The following is a 23,764-nucleotide window of genomic DNA, read 5'->3' as shown; positions in this document are numbered from 1 at the left end:
TGGTAGGGGTGGGCATCGATAAGGATAGAAAATCGTCATGTCTAGAGATGCGGAGTATCGCGCCAGCCATATCTTGTTCGTGCGGAGAGATACGATGCTCCTTAGTTAAGAATCCCCTTCTTGTACTCCCTACCTACCCAATACTATTTTATACCTTCACAGTGGATATACTCTAGTCGCCTAATTTATGGATAAGTGATGAGTCCATAGACCTCTCTTCTCATAGAAATATAAGGAATAAATTGCACCCTCAAAAGTGACCGCAATGCTCGAAATTCGATGCAATGGGACGCCTCGCGAGGTATGACTCTTACCTTTGTCCTCGTCGGCTAATCACGCTAAGCCCCCAATAGATCGGGGTTACACATGGCAAGGCAGCCAAGGAGAAAATAGAGCGTTCTATCCAATTTTATGGACAGCTATTCCGAGAGTCTTGTTCGATGAGCTGGGCAGAGGTCCTTCGAGAAGCGTCAACATACGTCGAACCCTTGAAGAGAATAGCACCTCGTTATATCGCCGAGATCGAAGGGATTGCCGACGGGGCGAATCTACCGTTCCTAGATATTCTGGCATTGAATGTGCGGTCCGAGATTACCTTTGGTCTCTTCACGGACAAATCTAGGGGCCTGGCTGATGTCCCTAGCGACGGATGCACGAGCTTAGGATGGCTAACTGGGTCGAAATCGTTTCTCTGCCAGAACTGGGACTGGAGGGTCGAACAGGGAGAAAACCTCGTAGTATGCTACATATCACAACCGGGTACGGACATCCCGGATATTGCCATGGTTACAGAGGCTGGCATTATCGGGAAAATTGGATTCAATTCGAAAGGTGTGGGCTGCTGCTTAAACGCCATCCGATGTCGTGGTCTTGATCGGACCAAATTGCCAATTCACTTCGCACTAAGAACCATATTAGAATCGAGGTCCCGCGAGGAAGCCGTAGATTTGACCAAATCTTTCGGGGTTGCTGGAGGAGGCCACATCTTGGTAGGTGATCCGACTGGATCGACTGGCCTCGAGTGTACGAGCCTCTGGGTAAAAGAGTTGCATATGGATGAAGAAGGCCGTGTTTGTCATACAAATCACCTCCTTCTCGACAAGCCCGACATAGACGAGCCCCCTTGGTTGGCGGACTCGTCTACTAGGTTAGAGCGAATCCGAGAGCTCACGTCCAGCCTCTCGCAGCCTACACCGGACACGATATTTGACCTCTTCAAAGATAGTCAGGGACACCCGGCGTCTATCAACAGGAAACAAGAAGGCGATAATAAGCCCGAGACGCTATTCAATATCATCATGGACCTGACAGACAGGAATGCTCAGGTAACTTTTGGCAGGCCAACAGAATATAGCGAGCGGGTGGTCTTGAAGCTTCGTAAAGATTAAATCGAAGATGTATGAGGAAGACGAATAGAAAGACGGATAGAAAGATGGATAGAAGGATGGATAAGTACATAAGCTTGGGAATGTACATATCCAGCACCTGGATAAATCATGTAACCCACCTTAGCGTCCCGCGTACCTGGTAACCGGAGCTAAACTCCTTACGTACAATGCACTTACGCGCATATGCGTGTAAATGTAGTGGCTACGTCAATAGGCAAGGATCTGATACTGATGCTCGTGTGCTTATCTTTCTCTTAATTTATTACAACATTCAATCTTCACCGTTTATCCTATTCACCTCATTATGTGACCAGCAGATGTCCGGACGACCCTCGCGATAGAAATAACATTAGATCCCATGATATACCCACTATGAGTCGTTCGCCGGCGTCTTCAGGTCTCTTACCAATGCCTGGCTCGCCGTCGTCGTCTTGGGCTCTTTACCGGGCGAGGTTCGCCTCCGTCTTTCAAAATGCCGACACGTCGGTGCTGGTCGCCTTCTGGTTATTCGGTACGTCCTTTGAGGACCAGTAGCTTGTTGCCATTCTAAAATGCTAACTGGATACAAGGGTTGATCAACAATGTCCTGTACGTCATCGTCCTCTCCGCGGCCCAAGACCTCGTCGGGTCCGACGTGCCCAAAGGTCTCGTCCTGCTCGCCGACGTCCTCCCCTCCTTCCTCACCAAGTTAACCGCGCCGTACTTCATACATAAAGCCCCCTACTGGCTACGCACAATTTCCTTCGTAGTAACCTCGTCGCTCGGCATGTTCATGATCGCGCTTACGCCGCCAGATAAATCCGTCGGTGCCAAGATGGCCGGTGTTGTTCTCGCGAGCGTATCGAGCGGCGCCGGCGAGCTTAGCTTCCTCGGCCTCACACATTATTACGGCCACATGAGTCTTGCTGCGTGGGGAAGCGGTACTGGCGCCGCCGGACTTGTCGGTGCCGGGCTTTATGTCCTGTTCACTGACTGGATTGGCCTTACCGTCAGAACCAGTCTGCTGGCGTCGGCGTTCTTGCCCGTGATAATGCTTATCAGTTTCTTCCTCATACTTCCTAGAGGACCGCTTCGCGAAGGGAAGGATGCGAAAGAATATCGACCCGTGCTAGACGAAGAGTCTAGGGAGGACGACGATATCGAAGGAGACGTGCCCGCCGTAAACGCGACTTCGAGCCTACTCTCGCCTAGACCGAGTGCGGCGTCTACCTCCGCAGCCCGCCACGGAGATGCCGCATCTAAGTTCCGAACGAACGTTCGACGTGCGAAGTCGTTGTTTTTCCCTTATATGCTTCCGCTGCTATTGGTCTACGTTGCCGAATATACCATTAACCAAGGTGTATCGCCGACCTTGTTATTTCCGCTAGAGTCGACCCCTTTCAAGGAGTTCCGTGATTTTTACCCGATGTACGGGTTTTTATACCAGCTCGGTGTATTCGTCTCTCGATCGTCGATCGCCTTCTTGCGCATTCGGCACCTATATTTCCCATCCTTTCTTCAAGTTGGTAACCTAGTGCTGCTAACGCTACACGCGCTGTTGCCATTTATCCCTAGCGTCTATATCGTGTTTGTTATAATATTTTGGGAAGGCCTCCTTGGCGGTGCAGTATACGTTAACACGTTTGCCGAGATCATGGAAAATATACCGATGTCCGAGCGAGAGTTCAGCCTCGGCGCAACTAGCGTCAGCGATAGCGGTGGTATTTGCGTCGCCGGGTTCGTCAGTATGGCTATGGAAGTGCGACTTTGTGACTGGCAGGTTCGTCACGGAAGAGATTGGTGCCGGAAGATCAAGGCCGGCTAGAAGATTCAAGTGAAGAAACGTAGTCTGGGTATAAAATCCCTAATTCGAGGTAGGACATCTAATCTACATATACATGCTCTAGGGAGTTAGAGGTAGTTTTGGTTCCGGATTTTGGTTACAAGTCTAGTAGGATAAATATATCTTCTTTGGGAGAGCGTCATCATCATCCTCATGATCTTCGAAACCTCTTCTGCTCAACAGATCCGAAGGTCTATTGCTCGGCAAAATGACTACCGTGCCAACGTTGGTTGGGACACTGCCAAACCCAATCCAAATCCATATTCAGAGCACCACCATTCCATTGTGAGGGTGGTAAAATCCTGCCAGTTTAATTAATATCGACGCCTTACTAAGAAGCTCGGCATAGGATGTCATAATATCACGGGAGCGCGTTGGTGGACTTACATATCCCACTGCAAATCATTCCCCATCGCGTCGGTCGCAGTATCGTGAAAACCCTCTGCTGGAAAGTTAAGGTTCACCTCGGGTAGCATGTAAGGGTAGTTAGATAGTCCAGTCATGTGTTGGTCCAGTCCGACATTCGCCGTTGCTTGCTGAGGACCCTGGGTAAATGGTTGGTCGCCTCTGGTCATACCGGTGCGATCTCTCTCGCTCGGATCCTGAGCCATAATGATCGCCTTTGGGTTTGGGTCGGACACCTGCAGATTCAAAGAGAGGGTTTTCTCGACGGGAATGATTCCGAGGGCGCTCGCAAACTCGAACGCTGCTTTGGCGAACCGAGCATTCGTCCCGCAGACTTCGATCGTCGTCATCACCTCGCACAGCTGCGCGACTTCGTTCCTCATCTCTTCAGCGGTGTAACGCTGTATAAGCCCTGGCTTGCTGATCTCTGGGTGCTCTTCGTCCTGATATAATGACTCGGGAGAAAGTAAGGCGAGCGTAATGTCTAAACTAGCCATATACGCAAAGAAGATATCTATCCATGTAACTCCGTTGATTTGGCCAGCACGCCATAATTCGATGATGAGATCGCCGCACCTCATGGCGGCAGTTAGACAGACCTTGCTCAGACCCCTTATCCTGGATGCATCCGGTCCGAGGGGCTCTCCGCCACAAGCAGATTTGATGAAGGCGAGGAGGAATGGTCGTGTCAGGAAAGCCAGGGCGTGGTGATATTGGACATGAAGTAGCATGGAACTTCGTCGCTGGTTGGTATTGCCATCCAAGCATGCCGTAAATGCTGGATGGGTTAATCCTTTGGGGAGGGTGTCTTCCCAGCCCGAGAGGGCATCTAAAAAGTCCAAGGCTCGCACGTACATTTTCCCCGGGGTGTAGCTGGGGTCAAAGATTCCGCGCCTCACTGCTGCGAGGAGCATGTTTAACTGGGCCTCGTGCTCCACGTAATGGGAGGGTAAGAGATTGGTGTCCAAGTACTCTTCGTCCGGAATTCCGACATCCATCTCCCTATCGTCGATCGCACTAGGCCGTCCTAACGAGCAGCACAGAAATTGCTCATACCCGTACAGAGTCCACCATACACGCTTTCGAAGCTGCCTTTCGACCGGCTCGAAGAGGTCCGATGAACTCTCGCGGTGCATACCGAGCGCTATTGCCAGTCGGCAAGCCGCACCTTGAAATGTCCACGCGCTAGTTCGATCGTTGGTGTTATGGAAATATAACGAAAGGAGCATGTATGCGCATACATTCGGCAAGCTAGAGGTGCCAAGGAGCGGCGGGAGTCTGTCGACTTGCGCGAACCATTTCCTTTGGAATTCAAGCGAATCGCCGTTCTGCGGTAATGCTCGGGAACCTAGGATGATTATCATGTACAAACAGCAGAGCCATCCTACCGAGACGGAGAATTCTTTGACCCTATCGGTCCGTGTCGAATTTCTATGCGCATCCCAGCAGCGCCACATCTTCTCGTACGCTCGCTGAAAGGTAAGCCGATGGAATAAGATGAAGTTTGGGTGGACGTGTTGAAAGAAAGCCCTAACACACGTATCCGTACGTTCTCTGGATGGCAGTTGTATCATAGATACACGTTTGCGATACCTCCAGAATTCGGGGTCATCAAAATGATCTCTTAACATATCTTCGCATATTCGTGGGGGAGAATCTCCATCGAGATGGTCTAGGATGCGATGATGTGGCGAACCAGAGCTACGTCGCCCAGAAGGCGAGCCGCTGGCTCGGCCACGGTCTCCAGTCCCTCCCAGCGAGGCAGCTAATGGGTTATTATTGAAAAGGGTTCCTGTTTCCCTCATCGAGAAATTACGACCCTTTACCCTGTTGATCTGGCGTGCAAATATCTCGCGCATTTCCGCAAAATAGGCGAGGCTTCCACATGGTCCTATATAGTGCGGCCGGCCAGTTGCATCCAGTATCAACTCGGTATTTTCAGCGTTATGTTCCCCCACACTTTCGGCAACTGACTCAGGTGAGGTTTGCGTACTCGGAGCTGTGGGAGCGGGTCTCATGAGATAGGACGGAGGTAAAATCGTCTTATAGCCATCCGTCCCTGCTACGATCAAATCCGACCCTGGTTTCTTCCACTGCTGATCTGCAACTTGGTGAGAGGGATTGGTAGTATCTGGCTTTACAAAAGGCTCGACCGAAGAAGTTCGGTGCCGGTCGAATGATTCACTAAAGTCGGGCATGGCTATAGCCCTATCTCGCCCAAAAGCGACCAACTCGTCTGCGGAGGCTCTAGGATTCAAATCCGGAAACAGGCCAGAGACCAAGGCCTCGAGGGCTCGGTATCGTTTATCCAAGTTTTCGACGCTGCCGTAGACCCGCTGTTTCCGCGGCATCGTTGTCACGCACGGAATCCCGGTCTCGACACATAACTTACAAGCAGGCTGATAATCCTGTTGCGCCGCATCGCCACCAGCTCTTGGGACAGGTTGTAGACGTACGCATTTGCACCTTCGAGTTTTACAGGCATCACAGCTAACCTGGGTTCTCTTCCGCTGAGAGGTCGGAACGCGACGCCTGGCTTTGAGTTGCTCTCTTTGTTGCGCAGACGCGGCCGAGGTCCCGGCTGCGAGGCTTTCGTTAGTTATGAAGGCAGACGGACCACCTTGACTCGGTGGCGATGTCTGAGACGGCAGCACATTGTAGGAATCGGAGATAGCTGCGGCGGAAGCGAGATTATTCAGGCCAGTATGCGGACCCTGAAGTGGTATCGTGTGAGCGAATTCGGTGGGGCTAGTGTTAGCTACGGAGCCGGGCTGGAGGAAATGGTGAGGAAGATGCGGTCTCCATGACTGCTGTGCTAAAGGGCCCAAATCATCAGGCTGTTGCTGAGCCTCTCTGGAAGAATCCATCCAAATGCGAATGGGTGGAAAAAGTGGGCGAAATTTGTAGAGGTCATTTGAAATTGATTATCGTTTTAGTTAGGAATAATTTGTGAGTAGGTGGTATACATAGCAAGAAATTAGGAAAATAGGAAAATAACAGGGCGATGCTATTCTTCACGTCATTCGATAAACATGATAACATCGAAAATGACCTTTTTGGTGCAAGCCGAAAAGGGGTAGAGGTCATCATTACATCACCGACCCTGCTGACTTGATCACTATGACGCCCACTATCTCGAGACTTCCAGAATTGAAATGATTGTGATTAAATGAAAATATTGGATAAAAAGCTGAAAAATATCTTGAAGTTACTCGTAACAGATAATCAATATACTTAGGTACTGTGTACTTCACGATTTGACCGCGGGAACCTGCGCCGAAGACACCGACGATTCACACTCTGTAAGGCGGGGAATCGGGGTCTGGATACTGGGGAATACTGTGACTTCCAACGGTCGCGGAGATCTGATCTACGCCCGCGATCTTATTCACTTATCGAAACCGGGATTGTATGGGAAGGTGTGGGACAGCGTCACACCACATGTATCTCCTATCATATATGATAGAATTCTAGAATTCTGTAATCTCGATTATGTCCATCATGTATATTCACAAGAAGCTTGTAGAGCCGTGGCCAACCAATCTCGACCCAGCGCGCTCCGTCATGGAAAGTAGCTGCCATAGAAAGTACATAGCAGCTTGGCCCAAACCCATGAACATATAAGTACAGTCTATGTTTACATCCATCGCCAATTCACTCCGTAGTCGACTCAAGCTTCGCTCCTTTTTCTTCCTCTTCTTCCTCTGCCTCTTCCTCCTCCTTCTTAACCCGGTCCACCTCTCCCTCCTCCATCTGACCCTCGACCTTGACTTTCCCGCGCTTAAACGCCTTCCTAAGCTCACACTTCCCAAGCACTTTCCCGCCAGCCTTACACTCGGGACACTTGCGCCCGTGCTCGACGAACAGCACATGCAGCCCGTACTTGAGCTGATCCGGGATCCTAACATCGAGATGCGCGAACGTCTCGTCGCGGCTCGCCGTCGCCGGCCGCCACCCCAGCATCCCCGTAAGCCGGTGCACATGCGTATCGACGGCGAATGAATCCCTGCCGACGCAGAACAACAGCACACAGCTCGCCGTCTTAGGTCCCACGCCCTTAAACGAGATAAGTTCGCGCATAGCCTCCTCATCACCACCACCCTCCTCCTCCGCCTCAGTAGTCCTTAACAGCAGGTGATCAAGCGAGTACTTCCCATACCTCTCCCTAACCTGCCTCAAGATCTCAACAATAGCGCGACTCTTCACGCCTCCCAACCCACCCCTCGCAATAGCCTTCTCCAGCTTCGCCGCCCCACCGGCCGCGATCCGCTCCCACCGCTCCTCGGACTCGCCGCCGCCGTACACGGCGTCCATGTCGAGCTTCGCGCGCGTGCTGTTCCGGTTACTCGTGTTCTGCGACAAGATAGTGCGCACGAGCGCGTCCAGCACGCTCGGCGCGTCGCCGCACCCCGCGCGGTCCGCCGGCGCGCTGACGACTTTTTCCGGCCGTCGCCGCTCCCCGTGCAGCGCGGCCAGGACCCCGTACGCGCGCTCGCATTCCTCGGGCGACGGGCGCGCGAAGTCCGGGAAGGGCGATTTGTTCGCGAACTGCGTGTACGATTTGAGCTTCTTCGCTCGGAGATCTGCTGCTTTGTCACTGCTGTTGTTGTTGTTGTTCTCTTTGCCGCCGGCCCCTTTTTCCGCTTTTACGCTTCTAGCATGCTTCTTTTTCGGGCTAGGTGCCTCGGTTTGAACTTTAACCCGCGATGAGACGGGAGAAGCAGAGGGTGAAGAGGAGGACGACCTCTTCGCGATCTTGGTTGGAGGCTCAGCTTTCACGGTCTCATCCTCAGCAGATCTGGGCCGCTTACTCCGGCGCACCGGCGCAACCAGCGTTGTTGCTGGAATATCTTCGTGCTTGATAAGTACATCCCCTCCGCCTTTGCTACTATTCCGCGTGCTGCGTCGGAGAGATGCGCGAGGTTGAGCTACGTCATCCGCGTCGACCTTGACGCGGGCCTTAGCCATGGCTGCGGATATTTAGGAAGTAGTTACTGTACAGTATTCACATATTCCAGATATACGGTGTAGGTTTACATGAACGATGACTAAGCAATTTAGAAGGAAGAAAAAAAATTATGACACTAGTGAAGTTGCGTTTTTGAAAATGTGTTTAGATGAAGTGAGAGATGAAAGTGGTGATGTAAAAAAGGATGACGACTACCCGAGCCAGGGAACTACAGCGGTCTAGGTTGTCATCGATCTCGGCTACAGGGCTAGCTAGGTACCTAAGTAGCTACCCCTATTTATTTCCTCCGGGTACCAAAGTACCTATACATGTCTACGCCGATGTACCTACAATTGTGCCTACAGATGTGCACCTATGCATTTCAACATTCCAACCTCACCAACTTCAACCGAACAAATGAATACGACTAAAATTACAGCTTCAATTTAAAGCTAATTAATTCACTTCTGATAAACCAGCAATAAGTACTTTTTGTTTTCCGGCAACTCCAGCGATTGTAACGATTCCAGTAGTAGTGATTCCGTCCCGATAAGTTTGGCCATTCCAGCCATTCCAGTGATCCCACCCATTCCAACAAGGTCCAATAACGCCAATGCCATGACCACAAACCCTCCAAGTAACCGGTAACCCTACCAATATTGTTACACGTCCATAGCTTATAATACAACCGGGTTACGGGGGTTATGTTAATGACAGTTCACGATTTTTAGTGCTTGCGCACGTCCGGACTGTCTATCGCCTTCTTTTCGTACGCGTATTGTTTTGAAAGGGGGCATGAGTTTCCCTAACTCTTTTTCAGGCCTCCCATCTTTCCTAAGCCTAACCACTTTCTCTTGGGCGCCGGCATCACCGTTGTAGGCGAAGAAGGAGACGGCATATCGCTCATCTGGTTCTGGTGTTGCGATGTCACTACGTGTGGTAACTCGGCACCGCCAAAGCCAGATCCGGATATGAGCGACATTCCACGGTTACGCATGATGGGGGGAGGCGTCGCACTCTTAAAATCGTCTTCTACCACGCCAGGCGGCCGCCACGGCATCGTCGATGGTGGAGGAACACTACTCCTTCCAGCAGGCCCACCGAGCTTCATCCCCGGAGGTAGTGATGATAACACCGGCTGAGCTGGCCCTGCATTAGGGATAGGAAAGTTCGCCTCGGTTGCGCTAGAGGGGACGCTGTAGCTCTCTGAGCCGGATCGTCTGAATAGCGAGTTGAGACCTAAACCACGTCTTTGAGGCGTCTGTCCAGAGAGCGGTGGATAGGGGTTGCGTTTTCCAGGCGGTGTCGCCTCCTGTTGTTGGGCGTATGCATTGTTAGATTGCGCTTGAGCTGCAGCGTCGATACTGTTGCTTCTGCCCTTTCCATCCATCCAACCCATGCCCGGACCCTTGGCGAGGCTCTTCCTAAATTTCCCGCCGGTCGAAATCGCCGCGCTTGCGCTACCGGTACGCGCATGTAGGCTCGATCGCCGATCAGGTGTGGGAGGTGCTTGGCCTGACAGATGAGGATCAAACACTTCTGCCTGTGGCGTTCGCAGCGAGCTAGCCATCTCATCGAGGGGATCGCGCTTCAGTGCTGATACCGGTGAACCAAGATAGCCGTTACCTCTCAAAGCCCCGAATATCACGTCCGTTTCCCAGCCTCTCGCATCGGCCGGGAAAGAAAATAGATCAGGAGATGTCGAGCGGCCGCTTTCATGTTGCTTGTTAGGCCTCATGCTTTCTCGCAACCAATAATCGACCGTAGGCGCCTCAGAGCGCGCATCTGCTCCGCCATCCGAATCCGAGTCTGATTCGAAGCTGTTGGCCCTCGCGCGAGAGCTTGTCGTCTCGGCTGACGAGTGAGGGCGGGGCGGGAGAGATCGCGCAAGTTGACCAAGGTCGGAGAACGGATTATTGCCCATCAACGGCATTGGGATTTGCCTGCGGCCGGAGAAAGACGTCGCGGGCGCTTGCTGGTTGTAGGAAGTCTGGTAAGCCGACTCTCTAGCCGCTCCGATTCTCTCGTGGACGGGTACGAGAGCCTCGCCCGGAATAATTCCCGTCGGCCTTGAAAGACTATCTTGAGAACTAGTGAGGTTCTGGTGCTTTCGGAGCGTTGACGAGGACACCGTATCAGGAGTAGGAGGGAAGGCCTGAGGATTGGAGAAATCCCTATGCGTAGGGTAGTTCGTGAGAACCTTCTGCAGGGCTTCTCTCTTTTCCTGCTTGGATTTGGTCTTTTGCGGCGGATTCGTCAAAGGTTTGGCGGGTGTAGGGGTTACGATGCCTCGACTACGATTAGGCATATGTTGCCTCGAGGTATCATCGGTCACCGCCATCTGGCCCTCAAGTCTTGTGATCTTCTGTAAGGGCGAAGTCATATCAAGCACGTTATTGAGGGATTGCATCTTCGTCGATAGCCTAGCACCTCCGTTATGGCCCTCCTGATTCGGGTTCTTCATCGTCGGCGTTGGGGAACGGTCGACGTGGCTGCCGTCCATTCCCACCACAGGATTCGACGGCTGCGAGCTTTCCTTGTCTTGTGCCTCCTTCGGGCCGTATATACTAACGAAGGAACTCTCGCTAAGCACACTGAAGCTAGGACTAGCGATACGGTTAATCTCACTAGGGGAGGAGGCATCTGACTCGGATACCTTGCGCAAATGCATCACGCTGCTTCGACCTTTCAAGACGGCGTTTCGTAGATTCTCGGTTTGACGACTGTGCTCTGAAAGGAAGCTAGGCACGCGTCCGAGACCGCCACCTTCGCCGGCCATAAGGGGAATGTCGAGATTCGTAGAAGTCGAAGGAGCGGTATTCGTTACGGATCCGGTGTTCGGTCTCCCATTCGAAGCCAGATGACGGTATGCTCCGTCCGTCTCGACCTGCCTAACCATCTCTCTTTCTCGGTTCATCTCATCGATTCTGCCTTCTAATCCCACAATATGCCTAACGGCCTCCATAATGGCATTCTCCATCTCTACCATATCTTGAAGCATCTTAGCCCGTTCGCCTTCCATTTTCTCGATTACCTTATCCTTCTCGTCACATCGTGATTCGAGCTTCATGATAATACTCTCCATATCGCCACGTTCCGATTCGAGCTGGTCAACCCTATCTTCAAGATCCACCTGCTTTACTCGCCTATGGTACACTTCCACCTTAAGGTCGAAGTTCTGCTTGTGCAGCGTCGACAGTGTCTCCATATCCAAGTCAGCTGGGCTCATTAATGTGCCGGAGTGGGAATAGTGATGGGCGCATCCTACCTGTTCCATCTGTCTGGCCCCCATCCCTGCGGCGTCGGGAGGCTCATAGCTAAAATCCGGCATCTGTTGTCGTCGTCCTACGGCGGTAGCACTCTTAATGGGCGAGTTCGGCACATCCTGGTCTTTAACATCACCATTTCTAGGCACTAGATCACCGCCTAGTTTAGCAGCCTGCATCTCATTCCTCGCCTGCTGCAATTTTTCCTGCAGCAAAGCCGAGGTGGACATTGCTGATTTCCTAAACTCATCGCTAGGCTTGCTCGACATGCGCGAGATAGGCTGGTGACCTCCTACCGGGCTATCGCTGCAGCTAGAATGGTGATATCTATGTGATGTATGCGGAGCGGCATGGGTTGATTCTCGTAGTCGAGAAGAGGAGCTGTTTGTGCTATGCGATGTCATCTGGCTGTGCGCGGCACTGGCCGTGCTAGCTCGTGAAGGAGCTCGACGATAAGAGCGCTCGCGTGGCTCTTGTCCTCCGGGGCTGTCCATAGTGATACGAATTCGTTATAAATATAATTATGGTATCTCGAGGTAATATCCGCCAACCAGGGAATAGAGAAAGCAGAGGGTCTTCGGTTTTGCTAATTAGAATTTGTTCGTCCGATTCGGCTTGTTGAGAAAAGCAAACGAGTCTGAAGTTAATGACGGTATTGATATTGGAAGTCCTTAGGGTAAGGAGGCGTGAGTCCCAGCGGAATAATGAAGCAATGGGACGAGGAGGTAGGTATATAGGTAGCTTGATGTAGACAGAGAACCTGTGGTTGGTGTTTTTCTCGAGCGATCAAAAATTTTGATATCGAGAGGGGAGGAATAGCGAAGATTGCGGCGCTCAGAGGCCTGGAATGAGAGGCGTCATCGGTATTCGAGTGGTCCGACGGCTTGAGCGTCTTAAGACAACGGTCTATGACCAGGTCCGCTGCGACCACTTTATCGTTGGCTGGCCAGCGAGTTCGTATTGTATCGCGAAGCTGGGTGTTAAATGATAGTATTGATGATGGGATATGTTCTAAGTCATGGATGTGAAGATGGATGTCGCGTCTCGGTTCCTTTTCCAGAACACGACTTTCGGTCTGCGAGTCCTAAGAACACCAGAGACTACTTCGACTCGGGGATCAGAGTGTACTACTTAGTAATACCCTCAATACCCTTCAATCTACAAGTGTTTGCAATAATTAGAAGAAAGAGGGGGGTTTGGGATTTGTTGTTACACTGGTGTATATGGGAAGATATGTGGTCGTGTCTTAGGAAGATCTACCCATGATTGGCTCACTACAGGTATGCAGGAAAGAAAGGGAAGAGCGTTTGAGGCTTGGAAGGTGGTGGCACCGTACGGAATAGAGAAAACAGTAGGTACTGGACGGTGTGTAGTCCCGGCAATGGGATCCACGATGGTATCCGTAGGGTGAGAGAGGATCAGGGAGGAAGTCAAGGTTAGAGGCTGATATTATACATATCGCCCCGGGAGTTATAGGAGGTGACGATGAGCCCACGATGATAGGATGGTAGAATCGTGAAATCGTGGATGTGGGAATTTGGAAAGAGAAAGCAAAGCATATTCCGTACATACAAAATGGTATGATGGTACACTAGTTTCGTACTTGATCGCTCCACGCGAAGTTAATCGATAGGGATTTCCAACAAGGGAGACTCCTGCCTCATCTCCCTGGTTCCTTGGTTCCTTGGTTCCTTCTACGCTGGAAGGCTGGAATTCTGAGTGCCGCGTTATGAATGGGTCTTACTTTTAGGTATTCCAAGCCCCCTGTTGGTCCCTTCACGTCGGGTTCTAAGAACTAAATGTGTTTAAGGGGAACCTGCATGACAGGGATGCTGAATAAGGAACTAGAGCCCGCAGAAGCCCACAAGTACTTGCCAGGAACAAGGGACATCGTTCATAACTGTGATGTGCTAGTTAATAGCGGAGTACAAGTACTTCAATAATGGATGTTAAGGTAGCATTTTATATTTCATATCTAACTTCGTCGAAGCTGACCCCTTAAAATTGACTGCTAAGTGGAATATGATGGGTTCAAGAGATGGATGAATGTCATGTTCGAAAGAGTACCGATATCTACGTGGTTGTCCGTACATTTCTAACAGTCTTCGAATAATCTTGGGGTTTATTAATATGAGTACGGCATTCTCATGTTTCAATTTCGAAGACACAAAGACACACATGCTACCAGCCTTCCAATGTCCACTGATTCTTTCAGAGTGGGAAGTTTTAGATAATGGCTGAACCTATTAAATTGTAAGAAAGCTTTATGAGGATGTGATTTGCTGCCACGGAAATCCCCTTCTCATGTTCTGTGCACATCTAATATTAATTACTTCATTCAGCGCAAAAGTACCAGTACTAAAAGCAGTTCCTGATCAGCCAGCCCTGGCAGAAAGCTCTGACCCGTTTTCGGTTGCAGCCCGCGTGAGCCGGACCAAGCTAGACCAGGCTTCCACGATGCTGGGAAATACAGCGATTGGTCGGGGCTGTCGTTTCTACAGGCATGTTTCAAAGTGATCGTTTCTGACAGTTGCAGTGCTACAGGGGGCTTTTGATTTCTTTCCTAGCCTATCCATGCCGTGACGCTCGATGCCATTGGCTCACGACGGCCTAGGTCCAGTGCCAATCTTCTAGCGTTTGTGAAAAGACAGGCCAGACAGGCACAGCCCGCGAACAAGGCGAGCTGGGGTTGGGGTGGACGATAAGTAAAGAACACCGGGTAGGCTTGTCAAATCGATGCATATTCTTCAGAAGATCTTGAGGAGATCCTACGTGCTGGAACAATAAGGAGAGATCACAAACAGTCCAATTCTGCATCCCCGCGATACCAGAATAGCATTGGCCTTGGCTCTCTCGAACTGGTGGCGGTTTGTGTCTATCTAGATATTTCAGATTTCGTCATCGACGACGCCATCGCCTCAGCGCACTATATTTCCCAGCCACCAGAATTATACACAGTAGAAATATAAATAATATTCATCTAGATACCTACCTATGTAATTATGTATACTTAAAATATTGTGCGTCTTACCCTTGGCAGCCGTTAATTAAGCGAGTCTGATATTTTCTCATTTTCGACTCGTTCATGCCCAACGCCGTTGAAATGAAGCTGACGGACCCTTAAAATACGTCAAATTTACCCACTTAACTACCTACACTTCTAAGTTGGGCATCTAGTCTCGTCTTCTAGTAAACTATCTTCGCGATATGTACTACACTAACTACGTAGTTGAAACAATAAGGACGGAGACTAGCCGAGCCGCAAGAAAGGATACCCTTGAAAGGTTCAACCTCACTTTCAAGATTTAGCTAATGAGTTACAAATTCATCCTCGGTCATTGGATTTCTTCTCACTGACTAACGGCATATCAGTTGATACGTATTGGCCCATTGGGACAACTCATTGGATTCTATAATAGACTCAATGATCGAGTGTGGCCACTTAAAGAGGTAGTAGGTACTCATGTTGTATGACCTTAAACAGAGATTTCCGAGGTCCTAGACAACGATGCCCGCAAATTGGAGGTGATTCTTGGATGCATATCAGAAGCAGTTTTAACTCTGCTTTGCCTGTACCAGCTGTTTTCGCGCATATAATGTAATATAAGTATGTTTGACAGCCTGCAGTATGCGTGAACCTATCTTCACTATAGAATGATGAGCTCATGAATTCACTTAGATCATTCTGCATTACTAAGACTTTTCAGTTGTCAAGAACCCCGAATAACTACCTACTCATATATGTCATATGACAGGCGCGGCACATCACTGGCCATATAATATATGCAAGCAACTCGTCTCTTTTCTTGCGGACTGAAATCCTACCCTATATACGAGATGCTGTTGTGCCACGCAAGGCGCGACAGGCGTCTAAGTCAATTCACTTTATCGACGGCGGTAATTGCACGAATCGGCTCAGCGAACGAGAGCCAAGTTGTTTTATACGAGCTCGGCCGGCTGAGTTCGGCTTAGGAAGATAATCCGTAACGACACGATTCATCCCTTGGAGACTGGACGAGTCGAGCATAGGTGAGTCGTACTTGAACAACATATCATCCATTCTTGTCCATATGCATAGTGGTGGCTCGAGAATAAGATTTTGAAGAGGTGTTGCAATATCTGCAGGGCGACGTGGCAGCTTTCTTGTTGCATCTCATTCACGTACCTAGGTAGGTATTCATTCGATCTGTTGGTAGTGTGTGCAGGATCATGAAGACCGGTCATGAAGTATACGGGAGACTACCTGCCTACCACCTAGGCATAACCACTCAAACACGAATGACAGATATGATAACCTGTATATTGATTATCTTGCTTCACATGAACCTCACCGAGCTAAACGCTTAGGTGCACAAACCAATGCCTCTCCCGGTGCCATCCCTTGGCTTAGTACGTACCAGTGACAGTTGTGGCGTCGACATCCTATTTGCCCCGTTTCTAGCTTCACTTTGATAGAGATGTTTATCGAATAAGATCACCTAGGCATATACTTGGTTGGCGCGTTATATTTGAAGTTATTGGGAAATGAGGTATGTTAGGATTTGAACACATATCCCGATCCCTTTTCCTATCGCGTACTCATCCTACATAGGACCAATTATAGGACGTCCTCTATCAAGTTCATAGCTGCTGGATGTTCCCTATGGTTCGGTGGATAAGCCAATTAATCGCAGTTGATGCTGCTGAATTAAAAAAGCAAACGGCACAGTTTCCGGCCTGATAAGGGTGAAGTGCACCAGATCACATCCCTTGTTTCCCTCCCGCTCCGATAGGAAGAGCCAAATGGCCATTAGTCTTTTGAAATATATGCCTTACAGGATAATACGATGAGATAGAGGCTATCTCTGGGTGGTCTATTTTGTTTCTAGCTACGTTAGGTGCTACATAGCATAGCAGCAAAATGATATCTCATCCATACGTTGCGTTCCATGATAAAGAAACCCACCGCTTAACCACCATATTGGATTTCAACGAGTGGTAACCAAAACAACTAATAGATAGGTATAACTAGTATGGCGATTTTATAGCTCTAGTCTTTCGCCCAACTGATATCGTGATTCCTGGGATCGAGATAACATAATAGAGGGACGCAACCGTCGTTACTTGGAGGTAGGTATGTACATACAACTTCAGCTTCATATTTCTACACGGTACTGTAGCAGGTATGGAGGGTTCGCGTACGGCTCAAGGTGTATTTGAAAACCCGGAGAGCATTACGATATATCCTGTCCAACAAGTTTCGGTACCTAGCAATGTTCAGATAGGGACAAGCAAAAACCGACAGGACGGCTTCGCGTGATTGCTTGCTTGCTAGCTAGCTAGCATATGCATGATATCTCGCCTAAGTTAGGTCATATCGTCTAGATATTCCAAGAGCATCGCCTACTAATCATATAGAAGCGAAAGCAATTTTCTCTGCTGGTTTCAAGTTCTGCTATCCTTGGTCGTGATCGTCGACAAGCCTTTTCCAACACTCACTATGTTTGGCCTCAGCCTTGCTGGTCAAAAGATGTGCCGGCCGCTCCAGTAATGGCTGGGATGAGAAGAAACATTGTTCACGCATGCTTGTTAACGTACATCGCCCTCGTTATGGATGCCGATTAGCTACACTGGATCAATGTCTACATGGCTTGGTGAAACTAGAAGAACTAATCTCTAATTTGGATGGTTGGATTAACATATGCGGCGATGTAAGTGATCAGGGACCGACAAGATTTTTGGAACTTGATATGAATGCAACGAATCCTACCTACGTAACGCCGTTTGCTATGCTAGTACCCAGTCCTTCAAAGCTCCTCTTTGAAGAACTTTTCCTCACTACCCGTATCCTCGCCTTTATCACCGCCATCGGGCTTTTTCTCGCCGCCTTCGTTGCCGTTCTTCGCCTCGACCTCATCCTCAACCTCATCCTCGTCGGTATCGACAACCCCACGAATCTCCCTAGGATCGCCGGGCATCTCGACAACCTCCAGCTTCCAGCCCCTATCTCCTGCTAACTTCTGCAGCTCTTTCTTTAGCTCCTCGACCATCTCGGGACTGAGGTTTAATTTTGTCAGTTCCTCGTCGGTGAGCATGTCTACCTTGCCGCCGTCTTCTCTGCTGGTCCCCTTGGCCACCACCTCAACCAGCGGGGCTATGTTGGGATTGCGGAAGTTTCGAGGCGGGGCTAGCTTGTGTCCTTCTTGGCCATCTTCGCCGTCGCCGAGCAATCGTCTACCTCCGACGATTACGCCACCGATGGTGATGGGTCCCTTAATCTCTCCTCTCATATGCTCGATCATAGCGGCCTCCGCTTCTAGCGTCTTCCGTGCATGCCAACTCGCCTGGTCAGTCTCTGGAACGATGGCGCGACAGCTGATGACGTTTGCTCTCTCTTCCTTCGGCGGTAGGAAGGCGACGTCTACACACAGCCGAGGCGTGTTCACTACCATGAGATACGCGCAGGTGGTTACCTCTTTGATCCAGCCGATGCGATCTTTGGTGCTACCTGGACTACAGTGGTATTGTATCTCGATGGTACGTTCGCGACCGGTAAGATCGCAGATAGTACCATCGCCCATCTTCTGGACCAAGTATCTTTGGTCGCCCTTGATCTGAAGCTCGGTGTTCGGGGGCGGCGTGGGAACTGAGTCTCCCTTGTCATTGGGGTTATGGGGGTTAGACTGACCGCGCCGCGACGAGCGCGAAGTAGAATGATGGTCGGGAACTACTCTTCCAAGCACATATTCTGCGATGTTGATGTCTCGCACCGGAGGTCCGCTCTTAACACTAGCAGGGAGCGCATGGAATTGCTTAACATCACGACCATAGCAAAAGCTGTAGCTCCACCAGCCAGACATATGATAGAGGCATTCGCCCTCAAGACCACTGATGAGATCCCAGCCGTGGGCTGAAGCTCTCGCTAGCTCGCGAGCCTCCTCGGCTTTGGCTGGATCGGCAGCTGTCTTGTTCGGCGCGGGGGGAGGTTCGATGATTGGTATGGCGCATAAGTAACGATTCGGGGGCATGGTCATTATCTCGTAAGATTCGTCAATTTTATCGTCTCCATTGGCCTTAGCAGCTCGCACGTTTGACGCGAGATCAGTCTGACCAGGGAAATCGGCATGGTAGTCGGGATGTGAAGGGTTGCTCCTCTTAACTAAAGCTTGGGCTTCATTTTCTGATATATACGATTCGGAGAACGTCACCTCGAATTGAGGATATGCTAAAAGGTCATGGTGAATGCTGAACTCGGGCTGGCGAGCTTGACCCGAGGGAAGCAGGGTGCTCAAAAAAAGAAAGGCTCCGTAACGGCGCATGATGCCGTTTTGTTAGTGAATTATATTACATGGGAGACAGGAAATTGTATAAACGCATCAGGAAGTGATGATAGTTATGCGCAATAGTACGAGGTGACGATAGTAGTGGTGAGCTTAAATTGGTTGGTGAAGGTTAATGAGGAACATGGATGATGATTGAAGCTATTCCGATAAGGACAAGATGGCCAGAAGGTGGAACATTGAATTACCTATCCGTTACCGATCCGACATTTTGCCGGCGATAGTTATCAATGCGAACATTCAATTTAGGTGATAAGGTTGAGCGAAGTGTAGGTATGTACCTAGGTACAAATTGATTGTCTTGAACAATTAAATTTAATTCTCATTTCTTATTGCTACAACTTTCTAATTAGGACTCAATGTCGCTACTGAACAGCCACTACTATGAACAGAACAACATACGATTAAATGAATAATACTCAATTAGACATCTACGGATATACGTTGCATGTACCTGGATTACCGAAACCATCACCGGTCCATATCGGTATCGTGCTCCGGTCTGTTGGCTCCACACATCACCGGCTTGCCCGGCTTCGTCGCGGAGAATCACCGGAAACAGTCTTGATCGGCGGCTGTTTGCTGTGGGCTTATAGATAATATGTAGTTCCATAGATCTACCACGCATGTAGATGAACTAATCAGAATATAATATCCTCGAACTAAAGGTAGCAGTCAGCACCACCGGCGCCTGTTCTCAACTATTGGTTACCTAGCGTCGGCTCGTTGGAGATGTCACACCACATTTGGAGCCATGTTGGAGCCATGCTGGAGCCATCCTGAACTACCTGGGGCACGTTGGAGAAAAGAACAGCATCCGGAAGCACCGTCCAATCTCCCGCGTCGCAACTAGGCGCCTTTCCCGTACTACTCACTTACGTCAATCCGACCGTCTTCCAATACTCGATAATATAGATAATATATTCGCATATCCGCCGAATGACGATAACTTGACGCTCGGAACACGTTTCTGCTGCGGCTGTCACATTGGTGTAGCACCCGTTCGAGCGGTCTTGGGTATTAGGCACTGGATGCTGGATGCTGGGTGCTGGGTGCTGGGTGCTGGGTGCTGTTGTTGCGACAGAAACTTGCATACCACATATTACATATTACATACCACCCTCCTACATGCTACGTATTCATCTTAGCCTAACCCCTGAGATCCCGTCATCCAGAGGGCTACAGTACCCTGAGTACCTAGGTAAATAATCCCAAAGTTGATTCGGTGACGTGATGCTTAGGGGAAAAAAAAGCAGCTGGGACTTGTACCCTGGAAGAACGACGCATCGAATATGACTTATCAACTCATAAGACGAAAATAGCAACCTGAAATCACGATTTGCATCTAACTACGCAGTAATTTAGCAATGAAAGAATCAAGGGCTTCAAAAATATCACGGATTGCAGAAACATCCGTTCCTAGTCTAGGACTCGCCGTACCGGAAGCGAGAATTACGGCGGCATTCAGGAGAAGGACAAAAAAAGAGAAGGAAAAAAAGCCAATTTCCACGTCATCATCCTTGACCTCCTTGATAATTGTGGCTTGGATGGGCGGGATGGCTCGAACGTGGCAGCATCTAAGACATGGAGAGTCTACACTAATACACTAATACACTAACCCGTTTAACGAGAACTCACCGACATCCATTTTAGCTGGCCGAGAAGCGTACTTAGTGTTATCCTAACTTACAATGTTTAAGCCGTCTTTTTATGCATTGGCACTATGGCCGCGCATGCATAGATGGGCGGTCAGCCGAAAGGAAGAAGGAAGAGGAAAAAAGAAGAAGACCGGGGTATTTCGAATGTTCTCTCACATATCATAGGACAGCTGCGAATCTAGGACTCGTCAACTGGTTGGATAGAGAAGACAGATCGGTGGGCATCTCAGCAGACCCAAGATTGTGCCGACACTGAGTCGAAATAAGCCCGCACGTTTCCGCTGTGCTATGTAGCATATCATGTTATGTAGGTGACTTGTTCGTCAAACCTCTCCTCATGTTCGTAGCAAGCGTATCCTGAATGTATGGGATGTTACTCTGTCTTGAGGCAACAACAGCCGCAGCCAGCGATGCGGTAAGGATACCTATATTGGATATGAAATGTCCAGGCGTGTCCAGGGCATGTCCTGGGGGCGCGACCCACCGTCGCCCTTCAGGGATGCGGACCGCCTAAAGAATCTTTCCAGCCACTCAAAAGGGTCGCGGGGATGGTCGCCTCACTCTTAAACAACACACTGACCCGTCGAGACCCAATGGGTGCTAGATTCGTTAAAAACAAGGCAAACAAGTGGCAGCTAGGATATGCTGGGATATGCAAGCTATTGCATGCATCTCTCCTTGGACGATGGGCACGAGGTTTCTCCCTTGCAGGCCGAATGCGTGGCTCTTTCGCTTTCCTTCGTCTAATCGTACATACATACCTACATACTTACATCCAATACTATGTCGCGGGCATTTCCCCTTCTAATCGTCTGTGCTGGGTGAGGGTTCGCTGGGCTGGCTGGGCTGGCTGGGGAAGAGACAGAACGACGAAGCGACATGACCTATTATAGGTAGACCTCAATAAACAGGCGTTCTACGTATAGTAATATAATCCGCAGAGAAACGAACGGTCGTTGCGAGCAGTCCGCGCGCGCGACCCGATGAGCAGATCCTATCGAAATGCAAGATACACTACAGCCGACGAGATTTTATCTCCATATCCATACATACCTCCATACCTCTATACCTACCTGGGCTAGTCACGGCTAGGTATGTATGAGTTATCCTTTCTTTTATGTATGCAACCCCACGTTCTAGATGTGGATGACGACGAACAGAGAACGGACAAAAAGGAAACGTGCATGACCTTAGCTACGTGCGTGGCTTTACAGAATTACGAGAAAGATTCGGAAGAGGAACTACAACGATATTCTAGTATCCAGAGAATCAACGTCTTCATTTATCCTATGCTCTTATGCTACTATGCCACTATTCCACCCATGCCACTATGCCACTATGCCACTATGTCACTACACCGTGCCTCTATGCTCCAGGGAGTTTTGTTAGTCCAACGTCGGACGGTAAGATGGGATTTACACTTCTCCCATCGTCTTTAGGATCTTATGACCTACAAAAATGTATCTGGCATTACCAGATAGAGAGATCCGGGTGGATCATCACTGTTCCCCGTCCTAATCAATGCCGAATTCGACAACTCTTCATTCCGAAAATTGGATCTCGAAATGCCGCTATAAGCTTAGCCATCCATTAGACCAGTTAGAGACCAGTTAGACCTATCAATCAGCCAGACGATCTACCAGTCTACCTAACCTAAGCACTTAGCTGTCTACTAAAATCACTTTCGGATCATGACAATTATCAGTAATTAATCACATGTGTACATGAGTAAAGGTAGAGTAGGATAGCTCGGTAACATGTCACACACACCTGCTTACAAGTCCCCTCCCTACCGACTAATCTGCCAACTTACCTACGTGTCAGCGCGTTTAATTTTCCTTCTCCGTTGCCCTGATGATTTTGCAGTTTGCAGAAAACAGCAACGATCGATGAATTGGCTGACTGCGTCACTCGGGCGAGGGGGGTCCCCCCCTTGCAAGGACACTGGTAGAAGGAAAGAAAAAACTGACCTGTAAGGTCGTCAGGTCCCATAGCGGAGGGACCCAGCATTGAGCTCGCTTTGCATTTTGCTAGGTTACATCACATTAGACCGCAAGTACTTGCAGCCGTACTAGTCGTTGCCCATATTCTGCAGAGCGAGACATTCCGGATGGTGTAAGCATTTTTCCCATCGGCCTGTCAGCATATCTCGAAAAAGTCTTACTATGTTTAGTCCTGTCTGTCCTGTCAATCTTGTCAGTCTCCCCTCAAGCGCCCCTCAAAGTCTAAGTGGGCTTGCTCTTGCAGTAGAGCAGAGCAGCGAGGTCTGACAGGCCCACGACGGTCCATCCTACCCTCCGGAATCAAAATCCCCCTCCAAGCGAAGAAGCTAGTCTGAGTAGTTCTGAGTAGTTACATAGAATCGACTGATGTCCCTCCTACTATGTAATGTACTATGTCATGTACTATGTAATGTACTATGCAATTCTACGAAGTGCTCTAGTGCCCTGTCAAATCACACCAGCAGAACCAGTTCCTGGGACGCTAGCTTGTTTGGCAAGCCATTTCGACACTTGCAAGGGTCTGGAGCCAAACCCGGGCCAGGTTGCAAGGCCAAGAGTCGATCTAAGCCCGCGGGATTCTCGTAAATTAAATACATACCGGTACATGCAAATTGGGCAAGCGTATCGTGGGAGAGAGAGAGAGCGAGGATGGTTAGACCCGCTGCCGCGCATGGCCCAAAGCCTCGTCTTGACTGACTGGTACATAATTAAGCAACATCCTTTGGTTTTCAAATCTTTGGGTATCGAAATCTGTGTTTCGTTCTTCCCTTTTACCCCATACTTTCCTTAGATCGGATTTTAGTCCGTCATTAGGTATTATTCTCGCCTGGCAAATCTCGTCGACGAGAACAAAAATCAAAAATAATCAAAAAATCCCGAAAATTAAAAACCAATCCATCCTTGTTGGGCTCTCCTGTTCGAGGGTTCTTGTCCAACGAGGCTGCTTGTCTTATTA

At 49.6% G+C, this 23,764-nt stretch overlaps 6 protein-coding genes across 6 annotated transcripts; 2 read left to right on the top strand and 4 right to left on the bottom strand.

Moving 5' to 3' along the window:
- Positions 1-99: 99 nt before the first annotated feature.
- F4807DRAFT_446891 (AAT-domain-containing protein) lies at positions 100-1,655 on the top strand. Its single transcript, XM_047999846.1, has 2 exons — positions 100-301; positions 354-1,655. The coding sequence occupies exons 1-2, from the start codon at positions 266-268 to the stop codon at positions 1,386-1,388; spliced, it is 1,071 nt and encodes a 356-aa protein (XP_047849007.1). The 5' UTR covers positions 100-265; the 3' UTR covers positions 1,389-1,655.
- F4807DRAFT_330226 (Batten's disease protein Cln3) lies at positions 1,643-3,278 on the top strand. Its single transcript, XM_047995268.1, has 2 exons — positions 1,643-1,899; positions 1,958-3,278. The coding sequence occupies exons 1-2, from the start codon at positions 1,761-1,763 to the stop codon at positions 3,190-3,192; spliced, it is 1,374 nt and encodes a 457-aa protein (XP_047849006.1). The 5' UTR covers positions 1,643-1,760; the 3' UTR covers positions 3,193-3,278.
- A 283-nt stretch (positions 3,279-3,561) lies between these two features.
- Positions 3,562-7,041, bottom strand: F4807DRAFT_330194 (uncharacterized protein). The gene has a single exon (XM_047995267.1). It carries the CDS (start codon positions 6,480-6,482, stop codon positions 3,594-3,596), a length of 2,889 nt encoding a protein of 962 aa, XP_047849005.1. The 5' UTR covers positions 6,483-7,041; the 3' UTR covers positions 3,562-3,593.
- A 189-nt stretch (positions 7,042-7,230) lies between these two features.
- F4807DRAFT_330150 (DNA glycosylase) lies at positions 7,231-8,676 on the bottom strand. Its single transcript, XM_047995265.1, has one exon. It carries the CDS (start codon positions 8,581-8,583, stop codon positions 7,270-7,272), a length of 1,314 nt encoding a protein of 437 aa, XP_047849004.1. The 5' UTR covers positions 8,584-8,676; the 3' UTR covers positions 7,231-7,269.
- Positions 8,677-9,276: 600 nt separating this feature from the next.
- F4807DRAFT_330159 (uncharacterized protein) lies at positions 9,277-12,699 on the bottom strand. Its single transcript, XM_047995266.1, has one exon. It carries the CDS (start codon positions 12,321-12,323, stop codon positions 9,369-9,371), a length of 2,955 nt encoding a protein of 984 aa, XP_047849003.1. The 5' UTR covers positions 12,324-12,699; the 3' UTR covers positions 9,277-9,368.
- Positions 12,700-17,427: 4,728 nt separating this feature from the next.
- On the bottom strand, positions 17,428-19,450 carry F4807DRAFT_446880 (glucosidase II beta subunit-like protein-domain-containing protein). The gene has a single exon (XM_047999845.1). It carries the CDS (start codon positions 19,125-19,127, stop codon positions 17,616-17,618), a length of 1,512 nt encoding a protein of 503 aa, XP_047849002.1. The 5' UTR covers positions 19,128-19,450; the 3' UTR covers positions 17,428-17,615.
- Positions 19,451-23,764: the final 4,314 nt, after the last annotated feature.

Source organism: Annulohypoxylon truncatum, assembly GCF_022578515.1.
Source record: "Annulohypoxylon truncatum strain CBS 140777 unplaced genomic scaffold F4807scaffold_56, whole genome shotgun sequence".
In the NCBI taxonomy this organism is placed as follows: domain Eukaryota; kingdom Fungi; phylum Ascomycota; class Sordariomycetes; order Xylariales; family Hypoxylaceae; genus Annulohypoxylon; species Annulohypoxylon truncatum.
This window is presented reverse-complemented; position numbering and strand designations above follow the sequence as displayed.

Coding starts and splice junctions, on each gene's coding strand:
- F4807DRAFT_446891 (XM_047999846.1), top strand. CDS start 266: ATGCTCGAAATTCGATGCAATGGGACGCCTCGCGAG. Junction 302..353: donor GCAATGGGACGCCTCGCGAG/GTATGACTCTTA, acceptor AGCCCCCAATAG/ATCGGGGTTACACATGGCAA.
- F4807DRAFT_330226 (XM_047995268.1), top strand. CDS start 1,761: ATGAGTCGTTCGCCGGCGTCTTCAGGTCTCTTACCAATGCCTGGCTCG. Junction 1,900..1,957: donor GGTCGCCTTCTGGTTATTCG/GTACGTCCTTTG, acceptor ACTGGATACAAG/GGTTGATCAACAATGTCCTG.
- F4807DRAFT_330194 (XM_047995267.1), bottom strand. CDS start 6,482: ATGGATTCTTCCAGAGAGGCTCAGCAACAGCCTGATGATTTGGGCCCT.
- F4807DRAFT_330150 (XM_047995265.1), bottom strand. CDS start 8,583: ATGGCTAAGGCCCGCGTCAAGGTCGACGCGGATGACGTAGCTCAACCT.
- F4807DRAFT_330159 (XM_047995266.1), bottom strand. CDS start 12,323: ATGGACAGCCCCGGAGGACAAGAGCCACGCGAGCGCTCTTATCGTCGA.
- F4807DRAFT_446880 (XM_047999845.1), bottom strand. CDS start 19,127: ATGCGCCGTTACGGAGCCTTTCTTTTTTTGAGCACCCTGCTTCCCTCG.